The following is an 18,858-nucleotide window of genomic DNA, read 5'->3' on the forward strand; positions in this document are numbered from 1 at the left end:
CAGACCCACGACATCAGAATCCCTGGGATGCAGCCTGGGCAGCAGGATGTTTAAAAGGCTGATGATTCTCAGTGCTATGAGGGATGGGAGCTGCTGGACTAAACAATCTCCCAGGCTACCTCGAGAGGGGCAGTTTGTGAATACAGTTTAGTTCTCAGCCCCTTCATGACACTGGTCCTCAGTTTCCCTGTTGTACCATGAGCTGCCTGATTCAGTCCATTCCCAGCTGACCAGGCAAATCCCGTGTTCCTGAGCCCCGCAACTCTGAGCCTCAAGTTTGCCTTCCTCTGTGTAGAGAGGCAAGGGCAATGCAGCCTCCATTACCCCGTTTGTCCACGTGAATGGCTGACTGGGGGAACGTGAAAGTAGGAGGGCATCTGGGGAAGGAGCAAGAGGCATGTGACAACACAGCTGTGACCTGGACCCCACTGTGACCACTGTCTGGCTTCTGTTCCTGAGGGTGCATTCTCCCTCTGGATGCTAACTGGTTTTCCTATTCACTGGTCCAGTGGTTTTGGACCTCCTCTGGCTCTTATCACCAAGGGGTCATCCAAGTAGGTCAAAGAAGAGGAAATCAAAGTTCAAGGAAGGGATTTGAAGGGGTCCAACTGTTCCCCAAGATACACTGTCTACTCTAGATAGACTCCCCAGCAACTTAAGAGGGAAAGCCCTAACAATGCACAAACAGGTCCTACTTTCTGAAGGCCAAGCTGGCAAACTGGGAAAGGGAAGGTGGTTACTTACTGGATCCAGCTACCATTGACTGAATCCCTAATATGAGCTGGCTCTGTGCCAGGTACTTTCTGCCTGTTTATTCCACTTCAGTGTCCTGATATCATTATGCCCATTTTACAGAGGAGGAAAGCAAGGGATAGAGAGATAAAGTGACTCGACTCAAATCACACAGCAAGTCACTGGCAACAGAAATTCCAAGCCCAGTCTGCCTGATAATTTGACATGAAGAGAAACACAGATCTGCTAGGTCAAACCCAGAGCTCCACGTGAGACTTAGATTCATGTTTTATACCCTTTCATCTGTAGGCGTATGGTCAGCACAAAGAGATGCAGGCAAGAGTGGCGACATTCTGCAGCAGGTCTAAAGAAGGGAATGGGGGTCATTCCTTCTCTCTCCAAAAAGACTGCTGAGGAAGAAACAGGCACTGAAGACTCGAGTTCATATCTGGGCTCTGTCCACTGGAAGAGCCCATGGGACTTTGGACTAAGTCGCTTCAACTTTCCGAGACTTTGTTTCCTCCTTTGGAAAACAGAGGTAACGACGTCCACCTTCCAGGGCGGTTGTGAGGATGAAACTCGCAGACACAAGGCAAGCGCAGTACCCGGCACCTCGGAGGCACCCAGGAAGAGTTGCTTTCCTTCCTGCCTTTAAGTGTCCTCAGTCCATAAAGCCAAGACTGAGGTCACTGGAAAATCATGTCCAGTAATAAGATCAAAGTTTATTGAGTGCTTACTATCCACCAAGTCCAGTTCTAAGCACTTGCCACGTATGAGCTCATGTCATGCGTCAGGCTCGCTTTGCAGATGAAGAAGCTGACGCCCAGAGGAATCAGTTAACTTTCCCAAGGTCATACAACCAGTTAGGGGCAGAGGTAGATTCACGCAGAGGTAACCCAGCTACTAAAACTGGCTTCTAACCATTGCCATATCCTAGACCCCAGGTGTCACTATGAATGTTGTGGGGAAAACCATGTTAATACATGAACTTCTTGAAATCTAGCCTTTCCTGTTACAATTCTGAAGTTGGGGAAATGCAGGCACTCTTTTGGGGGGGGGTTGGTTGGGTTGCGGGAAGTAGGGGCTGCAGAAGGGGGGAAATAAAAAGTCTCTTCTGAGTAGTTGCTAAACTCAACAGTCCAACATTTAGAACAAAAGAAGAAAGCATGGAAAGCGGAGGTGCTGGAGGGGATTCAGGTAAATCCCTTTCTCCTTCTGAGCAGGGATTCTGGATCACTGAGGGATGGGGGTGGGAGGAGGGCAGCGCTTGTGGGGTCCACATTTCACTTATCTAACAGGTCAGGAGAAACTTTAACAAGATTAACTGCTGCTCAGGGGCCGCTGCTCCATGGAGCAGCAAATTGAGTCTATTGTTTTCTTTTTCTTCCTCTTTTCTCTTTCTGTCAAACTGGAGGGGTACGGTGGGGGAGGGCAGCTGGGGATGAGGGGCAAGGGTCTGGATCCTGCCTGGTATGGTACAAAGGCGAAGGGATGTGTCAGGAAGCCCCCCGCCCCCAGACTTGAAAGGGAGCCCAAATTGCCGAGCACTGAGGCTGAGGGCTGTGCCTGGGTGGTGGGTCTGTGAGGGGTCGGAGGTGACAGTGTTTCTCAGACACATTCTCTCAGCAGTGTAGCGGGTGAGGTCTGGAAGTGGGGATGCCCAGGATCAAATCCTAGCTCCTGGCATTGGGGAGCTGTGTCATCCAGCACACATCCCTCCCCTCTCCGCGTCTCTGTCTCCCTATTCGGCCAAAGAGAGAAGAACTGGACTGGGTAACCTCCAAGGACCCTCTTCACAATAGCCTTAAAGGACTCTTCAACCCTCAGACCATCCATCGCTGGTGGGCTCTTCAACCCTCAGACTCCTGCACACAGGCACTTTCTCACTTTAGCTTTGTTTTTGCCTGCATAAGCCTTCCCATTTTTATTTGTTAATATATATATATATATATGTATTTATATATATTTCTCTCCTTCCCTTTTGGAAAAAATAAAAGGCATGTTTTCTGAGCTTCAGAAGCAAACTGCTCCTTCACTCCTTCCCTCTGCCTCTCCGAGCGCCTGTCTGAACTGGTGTCAGTGAAGTTTGAACCGGGGCAGAAATAGCATCCCAGGCGGATCTGGGAGCATAGCCCGCCTACCAGGAGCGGCAAGGCCTGCCTCTGCCAGACGACAAACCCGGTTAACAGCACCATAAAATTAGACCTTTACGAAACCCAATTGAATCCTGCAGCAAAGAGTGATGTAAGGCAGCCTGGCCTGACAGCAAGGCAGCAACCCTCTGCCTGAAATAGCAGCGCGGTCCCTGCTGAGAGATGCCTGCTCTCTCAAGATAGGTGACCAGGGATTCCTACGAAAGTGGTGACGCCCAGCCAGAGAGAGCCAGCAGAGGTCAGGCAGTAAACTGGGCACCCGAGGTCGCAGCGGGAGGACACGGTTTGGCACCGGCATCCAAACTGCCCACCTCGGCCCGGCCTCTCCCAGCCTGAACTTACACGAAGGAAGGAGCTGAAAAAGTGCTTCTGCAGAGAACCTCTGTTTGTTTGCTTTTTAATTCAAGGAGAAGCAGGTCCTTTTTAGTCCAGCAGTCTGTACCGTGTGGAGGATATGCAGAATGAGTCTTTTCTGGCTCAAGGCCAGGTGTTTACACACCGCAAATCTGGCTCAGACTCAACTAGGGGAGGGGAAAAAAAAATCCACCAGAATCCTCAGGAGAAAAGCTCTGAGCTTTCTGGTGCTACACGGCAGCAGTGACTTTTTTTTTTTTTTCCCTCGTTTTGAGAAGAATGTTACTTCCACACATAAAATGGACCAGGCATTTTATACAAGCAATAATAACCTAACGTCCCCCGTCCAATTAAAGGATTTTACTGCACTATCTTTGTGTGAGAGAGCGAATGCGTCCTCAAAAGAGCGTGTGTGAAGAGAGGCTCCTTGTCTGAATTACAGACATTTATAAAGCAGGCTCCTGTGGAATCCCAGGTGCTATATTTTTTTTTTTTGAAAAAATGCATTTACTACCTTTTCATTGATGATACCTATATAACCCTGCACTCTCCCCTCTGGAGGAGAAGCCTTCCAAATCACTGGTATGGCAGGTAAAGACTAGGAAAAATCAGATCTACTCATTAAAAAAAAAAAAAAAACCCTCCAATCTGCAGGCTCTGTGTTTTTCCTATGTTCCGAAAGAGAAGTAAACATACCACAGCCCTGAATTATAATAATCATCATTATTATTATAAATAACATCTCCCCTCTACTCTACATTATAACCCCCTCTGGCTGACTAGGGCTTGAGGGCTAAAGGCGAATAAGCTCAGTTTCCCTCTCCTTCCTGAGGGGGGGGGGGTAAAAAAAAAAGAAAAAAGAAAAAAAGAAGCATGTGATGACGTCAGGTATGGGGGAAAGTCACTTTCTAGCTCTCGGCTTGGTAGCGGGAGTGTGGGAGCTTGGGGGGCATATTCTTGGTATAGCAGCTGAGTTTGGGTCCCCTAAATGGACTTGATGTAAATAGGACAGTGAGCGCAGCGGTTGAGAAAGTCCACGCCAAAACAGAAAGAAGCGGACTGCCGGAAGAACTCAGAGCTTTCCCTTCTAAGAAAGTGTGTGTAAGGGGGTGGGGTCGCAGAACGCCTCCACACGTTTCCTGGCTGCATCGAAAGGGGAACCCCTACTCTCACTTTGAGACGTCCTAGGACATGGCAAGACTGTTTGTGCAGGAAGGGAATCTCCCAGCCAGAAGAGGCAAAACTTTCCTTCTCCCCTCCAGCGCCGCCCCCCTCCGCCCCCCAGTTTTATTAAAGGCATTGCCACAGATTCATTAGGAGGGGGGAGAAAATGGATGTTGGTGCATTTCTAAGGTTTGCAACCCTCCCAAAGTGTCCGGTTTCACTACGGGCTGTGCTGTAGAACGGTGTGTGTGTGTGTGTTGGGCGGGGGGCGGGGGGGGGTGGTGAGGAGGGAGAACTCAAATTCATTACGGGCTCGTAAAAGTCCCAAATGAGAAAAGCGCCCCGTTTCTCAGCCTAGTCGGGGGAGGACTGGCGGGGTATGCCTGAGGAAAGTCTCACCCCAGCCCCGAGTGACAGGCTTGGAAAGCGAGGACATGGGATGGCAGTATGCGTGCGCGTGTCTGTGTGTGCCTGGGGTAAGGGGGTGAATCCCAGAGGCAGGCAGCAACCACAGAGCAACTTTGGGGGCACTTCGAGGACTTCTAAGTCCTGGCGATCACAACAACCTTGTCCTTGTAGGCTTTCAGGGTAACGGGGCCAAGTAACGGGGGAGGGTCACCTCCATTAAAAAGCCAAAGAAATCAACGGTCCCCTAGCCACTTTTCACATGCATCCCAACTGGGTCCTTCCTCCATCCCAAGCGGAGACAGTACCTCTGACCATCCAAAACACGGTTCAAGCGCACGAGGCTCCCTGGAGACCAGCCCTCACCAACTGCGGGTCTCCAGGAGGCCGGGAGCGCTCCCTGCGCTCTTCCAGCGGGGCTAGGCGGAGACGCCTTCCGAGTGCGCCCATTCCGCAGATGGGGCAAAGTGAGGCTCGCAGCTCGCCCCGGAGCCGCTGCGCCGCCGGCACAGCGGCTCCCGCACAGAAACACCCGCCAGCCCCCAACGATCCCGCCACCAGCGCCCAAGCACCCGCGCGCCCCTGGGGCCGCAGGGCCAGTGCAGCGCCCGCCTGGGCGCCCTCGCCTACCTGTGATCACCGCCGGAGAGCTCTGGCCCCCCTCCGCTCGCAGCCACACTTGCAGCGTGAACGCGTCCCGGGGCAGCTCGAGGTCGGCCCGCAGGCGCAGCTGCTCGCCTCGCCCGCTGAAATAGAGCGCCCGGCTCGGCGGGCTCGGCTCCTCCGCGGCGCCCCTCGTCTCCCGCTGCTGCCGCCGCCGGGGGACGCGCACGGCTTCCCAGGCACCGCCCGGCGGCGGCGGCGGCGGCGGCGGCGAGGCGCGGCGGCCGCGGGCCGCCCGGGTGGCGCAGGTGGCCGGGCCGGCGGCGGGGCGCGGGGGGCGGCCGGCCCGCGGGTCTCTCCGGGCCCGGCGGGGGCGCTCGGCCAGCCCGCAGCCCAGCGCGGCGCTCAGCAGCCCCAGGCGCAGCACCCAACTCCAGAGCCGCATGTCCGACGGTCCCCCCCGCCCCCCCTTCGCCCCTGCACCGCCGCCCGGAGCTGCCAGCTTTAGGAGCCTCGGCGCCTCGACTTTCTTCGCTTCTTCACCCTTCTTGGGCGAGCCCCCCCGTCCACTTGCTTTTTTCTTTTCTTTCTCGCTTTCCTCCTCAAGGTGTGTGCTCCACTCCCCCCACCTTTGAAAAATACAGCCCAACTCCTCCTGGTTGGCAATTAATTTCTCTCCTCGCTCCTTTATCTGCCTTATTTCCCCCCTCTAACAGCTGGTTGCCTTCCTCCTTGTTTTATTTCATTTTATTTTATATGATTTCTCGCTCTTAAAAAAAAAAAAGCTCCTCTAAGACACTGATCCGCTGAATTCCCTCCCCCCAAAAGATGCTCTAATTTATTTATTTTTTGCGTCCTTTATAACACAAGCCACAGCCCCCTTCTCCCCCCCCGTCCCCCCTCCCCTCCCTCCTTCTTCACAAAATGAAAGGAAAGAGGGGGGAAAAATCCCTCAGAAGATGAGTAAACAAGCGTATGCTAATCTGCTCCCGAGCGCTCCACCTTCCCAATTGAATGAGTCCCAGTTAAAACTGCGGGGATCATGACTAATCAATCAGTTTGGAGAGGCCGAGCTACCCAGCCTTCCTCCACTTTCCCGTTTGCCTCCTTCGCTCCGCTTCTCCACCCCCTCCCTTCTTCTTCTTCTTTTTTTTTTTTTTTTAAGAAGACAATCTTAAAGTAACAATTTAATGAAATTCTGTACACACCCCCTTATGGTCCTCCCAGCTCTCCTCATTCCTGCTCAAAACACACATTCCTGTTTTTGTTTTGGTTTGCTTGCTTTTTTCCCTCCTTCACTCCCCCCCCCCCAACTTTTTTTTTCCTCCTGGCGGGAGAAAAATCTATCTCTTCTCTCAGGATCCCCTTTGCACTTTGCTGGTAAACCTCATCCTTCTCTATAGCACATAAAGAGTCTTGAAACTTGATTCTCAGATTTTGTTGTAATGCTGTCTCCTTCTCTCTCTCCCTCTTTCCCTCTTCTTTCCCTTCTCTTGCCTTACCTCTCCTTTTCTCCCTTTCCCTCTCAGAATTCCCTTAAAGTTATACAATGATGAACGTCCCCCTCTTCTCTGAGCCCCGGGTGCTTCTGGCTTCAGCTAGTCCAAATGTCCCAAAGTCCTCACTGAATCATCAGAAGCAACCAGGAAAGGCATTTTCTGAGGCATTTGCCTTCCCGAAGCGGTACACTCAGCACAACTAGGTCTCTGAATACTCCTGAATACTCTTAAAAATATTCTGTTGGTTAGAAATTATTTTATTTTTATATAAAAATGAAAAAAAACTATTATTTTGCCTTCTTTTTTCGACCTAAGAAATTCAGGTGCTCTGACATTGTTCAAGTCACAGGTAAGGATCTAACCATTGGCTGCTTTGTAGATCTGTTTTGAACTGGGACATATATGTAATATATTTTTGTTCTTTTTTTTCCCCCTCTTTGTAGAACTCAAAGGCTCCCCCTTATGGCAAAACAGTTCTTTTTTTTTTTTTTTTTTTTTTTTGCTTTTTTTGTTTGTTTGTTTTTGTTTTTCCCTTCCAAGTGTTTAATAAGTTAAAATGAGTTAGCAGTGGTGGATTACAAATTATTAGTTACCGGTCTGTTCAAATAATGTAGTGATAAAAATATGCTGTGTGAGGTTTGCATGGGGATAGTGAGCTGGAAGAATTAACTCGACTTTCCTCCCATCTATGTGTTCCTGTCCTCAGGGCTGCTCCAGACCCTGCCTGAGAGCTGGGGTCATTCTTGCATGCTTCAAGGGAGAGTGAACACCGGTGGAGAGTATGTGTTGGTGAAAGTATGCGGATTTGTAGAATGAGCAAATGACTCAGACATCCCCTATAAAAGCCGGAATGTGGTGTGCAGGGATTATGGCACCAGTCTGAAGACGGGAGATCCCAGATTCAGATCTTGGTTTGGGAAGAACTTGCCCTATAGTCTTAGACTAAGAATGTGTGAAATCAGCTTCTCCAGTTATAAAATGAAAATGGCGTTATATCCTAAATATGTTTCCAGAGACTGGCTGAAAGAAGATGATCTTTGGTGCATAATGCCATGGATAAGGAATTTGCCTAGGCAAATCTTTCACTTTCTGCAACTCCAAGTCACTTATAAAAGTCATAAGATTGACATTCAATAATAATAATAAGACCTATATTGAACTACATATATTATATCCTGCAAAATCCCCCTGTTTTCTCAATAGAGATTGGAACCTGACTACTAATTCACTTCAATTGTGGCTACTAGGTATTTGGAAACTGTATTCCTTCCAAGGGCTTCTAAGTCATTTTATACAATAGTTTTGAATATTCCTAGACATTTGGGACTTTGTCAACTCTCTCACCAAGAGTGAAAACACGGGACTTATAGTTCTAAGTCCCACTCACTCCACCATGTATCTGGAGCGATTCGCTTAGCTAGCCCTGCACTTCCGAACCTTTAAAATGGGAGATGTGTTTCACAAATGTGTTTTGAGGTTAAAATATACTTCGGGGGGCTTCCCTGGTGGCGCAGTGGTTGAGAGTCCGCCTGCCGGTGCAGGGGACACGGGTTCGTGCCCCTATCCCAGAAGATCCCACATGCCGCGGAGCGGCTGGGCCCGCGAGCCATGGCCGCGGAGCCTGTGTGTCCGGAGCCTGTGCTCCGCAACGGGAGAGGCCACAGCAGTGAGAGGCCCGCGTACAGCAAAAAAAAAAAAAAAAATATATATATATATATATATATATACTTCGGGGTATAATATTTTGTAAACTATAAAAACGCTATATAAATCCATTTTAGTCCACTGTTGTTGTCAAGGACCAAGTGGGCCTTAGGTTCTTAAAGACAAACAAAAATCTGGGAGGCCAAGTCACCCTTTCTGTCCTGTGGCAGGCATGATGGGAAGGAATGGACAAGTCCAAGTCCCATAGCTCCCTGAGCTTCTGGACCTCAGCCCCTAAATGTGTTGGAAGCAGCTGGCAAGGCCTTTCACTGGTCTTTTCATGGAACATACATTTATTATTCTATCCCACCTGTCTTGGAAGCCACACTTACTTTTATGACTGTATGTATCTATGTACGCATGTATGTGTTTGTTTTTAACTGAGCGAATAGAACTGGATGAAATGTAACCCTTGGTTCATGACGCACCCTTATCATTGGTTTATGCATGACATTCTTATTTATTTATATATAACAAATAATGTATCAAGTGCTGCCATCCCTCTTTTACTCCATCCCTTAATGTCTCGTGGATTTGGCCCGTCTCCTTTCATCATTGGTGCTCAAACAGCAATCATCTGGGAGTTAGGAGACTTGAGTTCTAATTCTGACTGTGAATTCTTTGACCTCAGTTTACTCCTATGTAAAATGAAAGAGCAGGAGTCCAAGATTCCTAAGATCACTTCCAAAGCTGAAATGTAAGGGAGCCCCTAATTATTGGAATATGGCAATAATTCCCATCTAATCATCTCATATGTGGTCAATTCCCTCCCACCCCCCAAAAGGCCCCTTGTTTCTGGGGAATTTCATTCTAAAAACTACTTTTGAGAACAAAAAGAACTGTTCCTCTAATCTTAGGATATACTCCTTCAATATTCATTTTATTTGGTAATAACTAAAAGCAAGGCATTTTGCCAAGGAGGTATAAGGGTTCACTGGAAATTTGGAGGGCAACGTCTAAGTGGAGTCATAAAGTTTGAGAAGGGCTTGAATGAGTGAGGCTGGTTCAAAATATGTATTTCAGAGTCACCCTGTCCTGGGTTCCTATGGCCTTCAGCAAGTCACTCAATTTCTCTGATCTCAGTGACCTTATCACGGAGCTGTCCTGAGGATGCTGTGCTGTGTGATACACTGTAGGAGCTCATTAAATGAGCAACCTTTCTTCCTTTCCAAGGATCTAAATTTCATGGCCCCTGAGGCCTTTGTCAGCTTTCATCTATAGCCTGAGCCCCACCTATTTCTTACTCCAAGGCAGAAGGATTATTCTTACCTCAGAATTCCGAGGCAAGCATTGTCTGTCTGGTAGAATCTGGAACTTGATTAGATAGGATCCTCCTTTGTTCCTGGTGTCCTGTTTATGTTTTCTTTCTACAACATTAGAATCCATCTAGGGTAAGGCTCTTCAAGGGCCAGTTAGATCACCACACCCCTCCCCCACCATCCTGAAGGGGGCTCCCTCCTCTGGTCACTCATAAAACTTCCTCTGAATTTCTCTGGGCACATCCCCAAAGCCAACTATCACACTTAATTATTTATCTGCTTGTCTCCCTTTTCGTGTGGGACAGAGTCTGTTGCATTCATATTTGTGTTTCCGCAAATGCCTAGTCCAGCACTTTGCACATAACTATAGCTGCTGGTTCAGGAAAAAAAAAATACACACACACACACACACATACACACACACACAGAGACTTATAAATCCATAAACATGTGTAGATGTATGTATGTATATATTCTCGCTTCTCTATGCTTCTTTAGTTCTTCCTATGATGCCAATATGGTCAGTGCTATGAACACATTAAGCTCTTAGTAAATGCATAATTTCTTTATTTTGCCAGCCTCCCCTTCCCCAGATGATGCATCTGTGGACACCCAGACAGATATACTGAAGTTCACTGGCTGCCCATGTGATGGTCACTAAAAAGAATGTGGGCTTTGAAGAAGAAAGTGGATTCACGTCTTACCTTTGCTAAAGAACAATTCTAATAACAGCTTACATTTATTGAGTATGCACTATGTTCCCAGCAATATTTGAATGCCTTTTATAGGAATGAGTCCATCTAATCCTCAGAACAAGCTGACAGAGGAAGTCCGATAATCATCCCATTTTACAGGAGGAAAAGAAAAACAATCCTGAATCACAGAGGCTAAGTAAATAGTAGAGAGCTCAGCCAATCTGGATCTAGCACTCTGTGCTCTAGCTCTGGGGGCTAAGAAGAATCACTTAACCTTTTGAATCTCATTTTTCATTTTCACAGATTTCATGGGGTTATCTGGGAGATTAAATGAGACGATAGGGATGGGTATCCTATTGCATAGTGACGAGTACATATGTCAGTGGGCGCTGGAGAAACATTAGCTTCTTTACTTCCTCCCATACAGTAGTTTAATTATGCTAATTTAACACATGAACTAGAGTTGACAATTCTAAGAATCATGCCAGCAGTAATAACAACTCGTCTGCACTGAGCACCAGCTATGTGTCAGGCACTGTACTGAGTTTTAACTTTCCACAAAACTAGGAGGTAGGTTTGAACCTAATTTATCTGAATTGCTCAGCAGTTTTCTGCCTATCCTTCTATCTTCTTAAATCATGTTTAAAAACACATTTTATTTTCAGCCCCGAGTATTTTTTTTAGCATCTCCAAGCTCCATCTGAAAAAAATAAATTAATCTCAGGATTTAATAATTGCCTGTTCTACAAAGCCACAAAGAAAAGAGAACTGATGGCCACACTGTCATGCCTGAGGTGGGGATGGCTAGATGGGGATTAGGGACCACTCTGGCTGGAGGTGCAGCTGGCGAGCTCCAGACGCTTTTCTCTGTAGTTTTTGAAACTTGTGTGTCCCCGAGTGGTGGCATGAACTGGAGTTCTTGTCTAGGCTTCCTGCAGATTTATGACCAGGAAGCTGAAACAGCAACTTCTAGACTCCAACCCTGGTCCTTTGGCTCACGCACACCAAAGAGCTTCATTTTATTCAACTCAGATGCCCGAGGCATTTCTTAAGCTGAGAATTTTAGTTGAAGACGATCACTGCTTGACACTGCATTTTTTTTTTCTATTTGTAGAAAAACATATAATTTTATGAATTCTATCCTTTATTCTCTTCACTAATAAGAATTACCTAGAATTTATTATGAGAGATACTATCTTGAGTGGTTACATAGATGATTTCATTTAATCCTCAAAACTACAATCTGTAGCTTTTCTTATTCCCATTTTGCTGATTAAAAAAAAAAAATGAGGCTCAGTAAAGTTGGTTGGATTTTATGACATTTGAACCCAAGTCTATCTCACTTCAAAGTCCACATTCTTAACTGCTTGGCGGGTACCTGCCCCAATCTACCTTTAATCTTTGTATATTTTAAATTGGAATCAGAATATCTCCATAATCTTGCAGAAAAGGAAGCTTTGTGAGAAATAAAAAATGGGCAATGGTGGGAGTTTTCTTCATTTGGTATGTTTCACCTTTTTTTGTTGAATGGAAAATAAACTGTGTGATACACCCTTCCGCTTAATTCCAGGACAAATGTATCCTGTGGCTTATTTGAGAAGAGGCCTTAAGTCACATAATGGACGATGCTTTCAACTCTGTTTTTTTCCAGAAGTTGCAGAATCACTGTCCAATTGCCCACTTTTTATATCATCTGAGATTGAAGGCATGCAATTAATTGTTGTTCAGTGAAGACCTTTCCATGGGAAACTAATCCAGCAATGCTTTCTGATGAAATCCACCTATACCAATTAAGAATAGCATTACTTGTTGAGTGGCTTCTGTATGCCATGCATGGACCTGTGGGCACATATTCTCACAACTCAATTAGGTTGGTTTTGCTCTGCTTGTTTTAAAAGAGGAGGAAAGCCAAGTTCAGAAAAAGGGAGCAGTGTACCCCAAATCACCTGGCTAGAAGATATATGTCCAAACCAAAACTCTAACCTACGTGCTTTTCTCCAATCTAGTGCAAATGTCACCTTCTCCCTAACATTATTCTTTATTAAATATTAAAATAAATCATTCCCAGAGGATTATTTAGCTTTGTTTCCTCTCCTGTACTGTTGGATTTATGTCCTTGTCTTGCTTTCTGTGACAGGTCTTAAGCTTCTTAAAGATGAGCCTGAGTTTTCTGCCTTTTGAGATCCCCCATGGGGTTAACTCTCTATGGTTTATGCTGAATAGGAGATCAGTGAACACTGGGTGAACTCTCTGGGAACCTCTGTAACTCCTGCCTACGTGTGACTTCCAGAATAATGCCCTGCTTCCTTCATCTTACCTCAGCTTGAGTCCTTCAAATTCTTTTCTGTTGTTGCTGTTGTTTTCTATTTGTTTGCATGTACCTTTTATTTATTTTTTAAAAAAATTTCATTGGAGTACAGTTGATTTACAATGCTGTTACTTTCAGGTGTACAGCTAAGTGAATCAGTTATACATATTTATATATCCACTCTTTTTCAGAGTCTTTTCCCATATAAGCCATTACAGAGTATTGAGTAGAGTTCCCTGTGCTATACAGCAGGTCCTTATTAGTTATCTATTTTATATATAGTAGTATGTATATGTCAATCCCAATCTCCCAGTTTATCCCTTCCCCCTTTTCCTCCTTGGTAACCATAAGTTTGTTTTCTACATTTGTGACTCTATTTCTCTTTTGTAAATAAGTTCATTTGTACCACTTTGCATCAACATGGATGGACCTAGAGACTGTCATACTGAGTGAAGCAAGTAAGACAGAGAAAGACAAATACCATATGATATCACTTATATGTGGAGTCCTTCAAATTCTTAAAACCCAGGTGAAGAAAGCTGTAGCTCTTTCAGGAGAGCTCACTCACACCCTCCACCAATCAGTTAATCTTCAAACCATTCAGCCAGCACTATCATGCATTACCTTGTATTGCTACTTACCCTGTCATGTGGACATAACTCTACCTAGATCGAATATGAGGATGATAGTATGTGCTGCATCAGCCCATTGACATATATATATAATATATATATTATATATATATTTTTTTTTTTTAATTAAAAGTGCCTTGCCTCCTGTTAAGTCTAGCACTCTCACTTTGCAGATGAAGACTCACAGAGAGGAAGAGATTCTCCCAAAGTCACACATCTAAACCACTCCAAAGAGATAATTGTCTGGTTTTCTCATTCCCAAGCCAATATTTTTTCCACTATAATACTGCCTTTCTTAATGCAGATGATGATCATTTACTTATTCATTCAACAATTATTTATCAATTATCAACTATATGCCTGGCAGTGTGCCAAGGTCTGGCTAGCTTTCTAACACGATTTTTCACTTTCAAATGATCATTTTTGTCTCTAATAGGTGAAATTTATTGTCTGCTTACAGGTGGTGAGTGCTTATATATAACATCATTTAATCTTTGTAACAACACTAAGAGGCAGGTAATATGACTACCTCCATTTTACAGAGAAGAAAAGGAGCTTTAGAACACCCATGAATTGGTAACAAGAAAAAAACAGGTATGCTTGCCTCCAAAGCCCAAGTTTTTAACCTTTAGGATAAATGACATCAATGAGAAATTTAAAAGTTCCTTTCAAACAGCTGGAGATTTACTGTGCAGTGCCCCAAGCCTGTCCTTAAATCCACAGATACAGAGAACCAGCAGTGGCCAGCCCTCCGCAGTGAAATCAATGGGCAACACCACTGAAATGAACATTGAGAGAGAACACCACTCAATCCTGAGAGAAGACAGACCATCGACTGACTTGGACTGAATATGAAAGCACTAACTTCCAACACTGAATAGATACCAACACCAACAACAATAACAATAGCCTTAGGCAATGGCCCTAGTATATGTGGAGAGCTTTGTGTTCTTCAGAAGAAAGGGGCATGTAAAGTTAATGTGCAGGGTCATGCTGAGAAGTGATCAGTTTGTGCTTGGACCTGTTTCTGTGGTGTTCAGTGACGACCATGAGGTAGACTAGACGGACTGAAGACTTCTTGTAAGAGCCAAGAATCTGGGCTGTGTTCTCATTTTTGCCACTAAATTTCTGTGTTGCCTTAGACAAGTCCTTTCCCTTTCGTTTTGAGAATCTATCAAAAGGAAAACTTGATAGATTTTGGAGGTAGAAGATTACCCAGCCCGCAGTCTGATAGCCAACACACATGCACGGGTACAGCTGTGCTCTAGGACCACTGTCCATTCTGTTCTCTAGGGCCAATGTTCTTTCTGATTGGTTGATGTCTGTCGTTACTCCCTGTTGATAATTTATGTCTGATCTTAGAGGGCTGACCATCATCATCCTGATTCCAATGGGAATCCTGTTAAGACCCCTGGATGATGTGCCCCCTAAGAGTCCTTTCCACTTGATTCTTCCCTCATTCTATCGGCACTCCATGTTACTGTTGGCACAGTTCAGAATGGTGGGCTAGGTCTTGAAGTCCAATGGGCTCTGTTTTTTTCTAGAAATTGCAGAATCACTGTCCAACTGGCCACTTTTTATATCATCTGAGATTGAAGGCATGCAATTAATTGTTGTTCAGTGAAGATACGGGAAACCAATCCAGCAATGCTTTCTGATGAGATCAATCTGTACCCATTAAGAATAGCATTACTTGTTGAGTGCCTTCTGTATGCCATGCATGGACCTGCGGGCACATATTCTCACAACAACTCAATTAGGTTGGTTTTGCTCTGCTTGTTTTAAAAGATGAGAAAATCCAAGTTCAGAAAAAGGGAGCAGTTTACCCCAAATCACCTGGCTAGAAGATATGTGTCCAAACCAAAACTCTAACCTACGTGCTTTTCGCCAAGCTAGTGTTTGCTAAGATAATGCGTTCGGCTAAGCTTGAACTCATCAAATCTTCTCAATGTCCATTTGAAATAAGCACGATTCTTAGTCCTTCTTTTCGGATGCAGAGCCTGAGGCTTACCAGGAGAGGCTAACTGACTTTTGGGGGGCTGTGTGGGATTTCAGCCAAAGGCACTGACCTGAAGACTTTGCTCTTAATTACTCTCCACTAATGCTTCCATTTTTAGTCATCAGAAGGAGAAAAGAGACCCTCATCGCCTCACCTTCAAGGCCAACCCCATAGGAAAAGTTCTCTTAACACCTGAGCAGCCATCCCACCATTATTCTTCTGACAATCACTCTAACCATCTGCATCTCAGTTTCACCATCTGAGAAATGGAAATAACAATGCCTCCTTCACTTCAGAGTGTGGTTATAAAAATGAGACGATTCCATATATCCACAGAGCCTGCTCATGGGAGTATCTCCTGCAGAAGCAGCTTCCTAGCTTTGCAGTGTTATGTGAATGCCCTCTCCAGCTAATAAGCAGGATGCAAGGATCTGGGGAGGGTTCGTGTCTCGGAAACAGGCTTTGGAGCATGACAAGCATGGCTTTAATTCCTGGCTCTGTCCATTACAAGATGCATGCTCCTGGGCACATGACCTCACCTCTCCCTGGGTCTCTGTTTCCTCATCTGTAAATGGGCTTAAAATTGCCTACTTCGCAGTGTTGTGAGGCAAGGCACGAATGAGAGAGTGCACTAAAGCCCCTGGCACAGCGCCTGGACCAGAGTATGTGCTCAGTGATGTGGCTGTCTGCCTTTGCTGTCTGTATCTCACGCCGCAGCCAGCCTGTTGCCAATGCCTGGGACCCATGGAATGATAGACGGAGAGTTACGCAACTTATAAAGGAGCAATTTCAACCACAGATATGTGTTCCAAGGGATCCCATTCTATCCAAATGGACTCATTCATTCTCAGTCTACAGTTCATGAGGGAATTAAGAGAAATGACATTCTTTATTTTCATTGCAACTTTTTTTTTTCTCTCTCTCTTTCTTTTTAAAAAAATTTCAGACTCCTGAGGAACTAGGGAAGGTAACCTGGGAACCTAGAATTTGATGCAAATAAATACATAATTTCTGCATTTCCACCTGTCATTTTCTCTGTGCCACATCTTGTGTGTCTGCCCTGCCAGGAAAGCAGAAAAGAAACGGAGACACCCCCTTGGCAAGCGAACTTGAGGTGTGAACTTGATTGGTTCACTAACATGGCTCCCAAACTCTCTGCCCAGGTATCATACTCTGCTATAAATACAGGTTTGTCCTTTTGTCTGTTACCAGGGAGGCTGAATATTAGTTCGATAATGGCAATAGAACCTTTGCAGGAGGTGCTGGCATTCAGATCTGCAGAATGAAACGCTGCTTACTTGGGACCACCAGCAAGGAATGCTACTGGACTCATTTTTCTTTCTTTTCTTCCTTTCTCTCTTTCTCTCTCTCTGTCTCACACACACCTTCCCTCTTTCTTCTTAAGTAACATGCCATTATAGGAACAAAACATAGATTCAGGAGTAAGGAGAAGTGGCCTAAAGCAAACTTGGTCAGTGGGCCACTTGGGACATGAATGTAATTGTTCCACCTCCTGCCTGCCTCACAGGTCACATGTAAATGACAGCAGTTAATCCCACATTTACCAAGCACTCACTTTATGCCAGACGCTGTGCTGTAAGCTTCACAACTATTATCCCTTGAAATCACACAGCTAGTATCTGTCAGAAGAGGACTCAGCCCTGCGTAGCTTGCTCTCTTTATCCACTAAGAAATACCACATGTGAATTGAAAAGTCTTCTGAACATAATACAGAGACAGACAGGAATTATCATTGTCAGTATTAGCAATCTGAGTACCGATCCAGGCCACAATGGCAACTAGTTAGTCTGCTTAAGTACAGTTTGTGTACTTGATTTGATCCCTTACAGCCACAGTAGTTGTATAATAGATATTTTCTATCACCTGCTTGACATGGTTGCCATTACTTTCGGGAACAATTCAAACACTTTAATGAACATCAGACTTCACTGAAGTGGACTGTAGGGTCTAAGTGTCATAGAACTCAGAGCTATATATTCCTGATCTCATCAGTATGAAAATTCTGATGTGCTAATGAAATTCCTCTGAACATTTCCTTACAATATTTTATTATACTATCACTGTTGAGTAAGATGCAACCGAGTTAATAAAACCCGTGGAAACAGATGCCAAGGGAGGCAGAACTAGAAAGAAGCTTATCTTGTCCAATAGCTCCCATCCCCATTTTAGAGACGGGAAAATAGAGGAAGGGGGGGGATGTCAACTAACCGTGGGCTTCACTGAGACAAGATCCCAGGATTCCTGAGTCCTACAAAAGTGCCCCGTCTACTCTACCTTAATTCCTGTAGATAGCACTAGGCCAGCTGAATCTTTTTTTGTGAGATATGCTCATGAAACACTTTTAAAGCCTAGAATTTTTTTTAGGATAATGAATAAGCCCAACTGGTTGTCAGTCATAATAATGACACTAGGAATGATATTAGGAATTCTATGACTTCTGCAAATGGTGTGGTTCTGATCCAAGGAGCTACACATCTCTACAACGCAGAAGAAAGTCTGCCACACAGATTAACATGCCATTTACAAAATACTCATTAGTATTCCTTGTCCTTGCAGAATGGCTATTATGCCCCTCACATGGTTCTCAATGAAGAGCCACCTGCTCACAGAAGTTATGCGTGGGTATTGCAACATTCACCCCACCCACCCAGATAAAATTTTGAGGTGATTCTATATTTTGTTGTTGTTGTTTTTCTGAATTAATAAGCTCCAAACAACACCTTTATTTCCCGGGGGAAAGAAATCTGACAGCTCCAGATGGTGACCCATCCAAGGCTGGATATGCTCCTGGAATCCTTCTCCTTCATGACGATAGGGTCCCTGGTGGGGCAAAGTGCTACTGGCTTGTGACTTCCACAGAGGAGGATAGAAGCACTGGCTACTGCCCATATGCCTGCCATCTGAAACCTGATGGGGAGAGTCGAGATCTTGTTAAAGATCAGCAGCTCATCCTTAACCTGTGTCCTCATCCCACAGAAACATAAATGGGACTATCTCTTGCTGAAGAAAGGTTTTGTTCATGATGTGGCTTCCGACAGTCAGGCTTTCCGTGCCCTCAGGTGGCACAGGAAAATGAAAAATCTCACTTCACTTGATTATTCTTCAGATCTCCATGATGACACTAATTACATAGTCTAATTAGCAGGTTCCTGTCCGGAGATTATGAGCTACTTGAAGAAAGAGGGTAAATCTTAAAATGTGCTTGATTTTATCTTTGGCTCAATGCTCAGTGTCTGGAACTTCTTATAGAAGGAAAAAAGCCTAAGAATGAATATGTAAGTTTGCTGATTATTTTTTAACATCAAGTGGTAGTTGGGCAGTTTCACTTCT

At 45.2% G+C, this 18,858-nt stretch overlaps 1 protein-coding gene across 1 annotated transcript in view; it reads right to left on the reverse strand.

Moving 5' to 3' along the window:
• Nucleotides 1-6,262, reverse strand: part of PAPPA (pappalysin 1) — a 255,257-nt gene extending 248,995 nt beyond the window's left edge. Inside the window, exon 1 of the mRNA XM_060100610.1 lies at nucleotides 5,439-6,262. Coding sequence (XP_059956593.1) covers nucleotides 5,439-5,856 — 418 coding nt within the window. The 5' untranslated portion in view covers nucleotides 5,857-6,262. The remainder of the gene's footprint in view (nucleotides 1-5,438) is intronic.
• Between the last annotated feature and the right edge of the window lie 12,596 nt (nucleotides 6,263-18,858).

This window comes from Mesoplodon densirostris, chromosome 6 (assembly GCF_025265405.1).
Source record: "Mesoplodon densirostris isolate mMesDen1 chromosome 6, mMesDen1 primary haplotype, whole genome shotgun sequence".
Taxonomy (NCBI): Eukaryota; Metazoa; Chordata; class Mammalia; order Artiodactyla; family Ziphiidae; genus Mesoplodon; species Mesoplodon densirostris.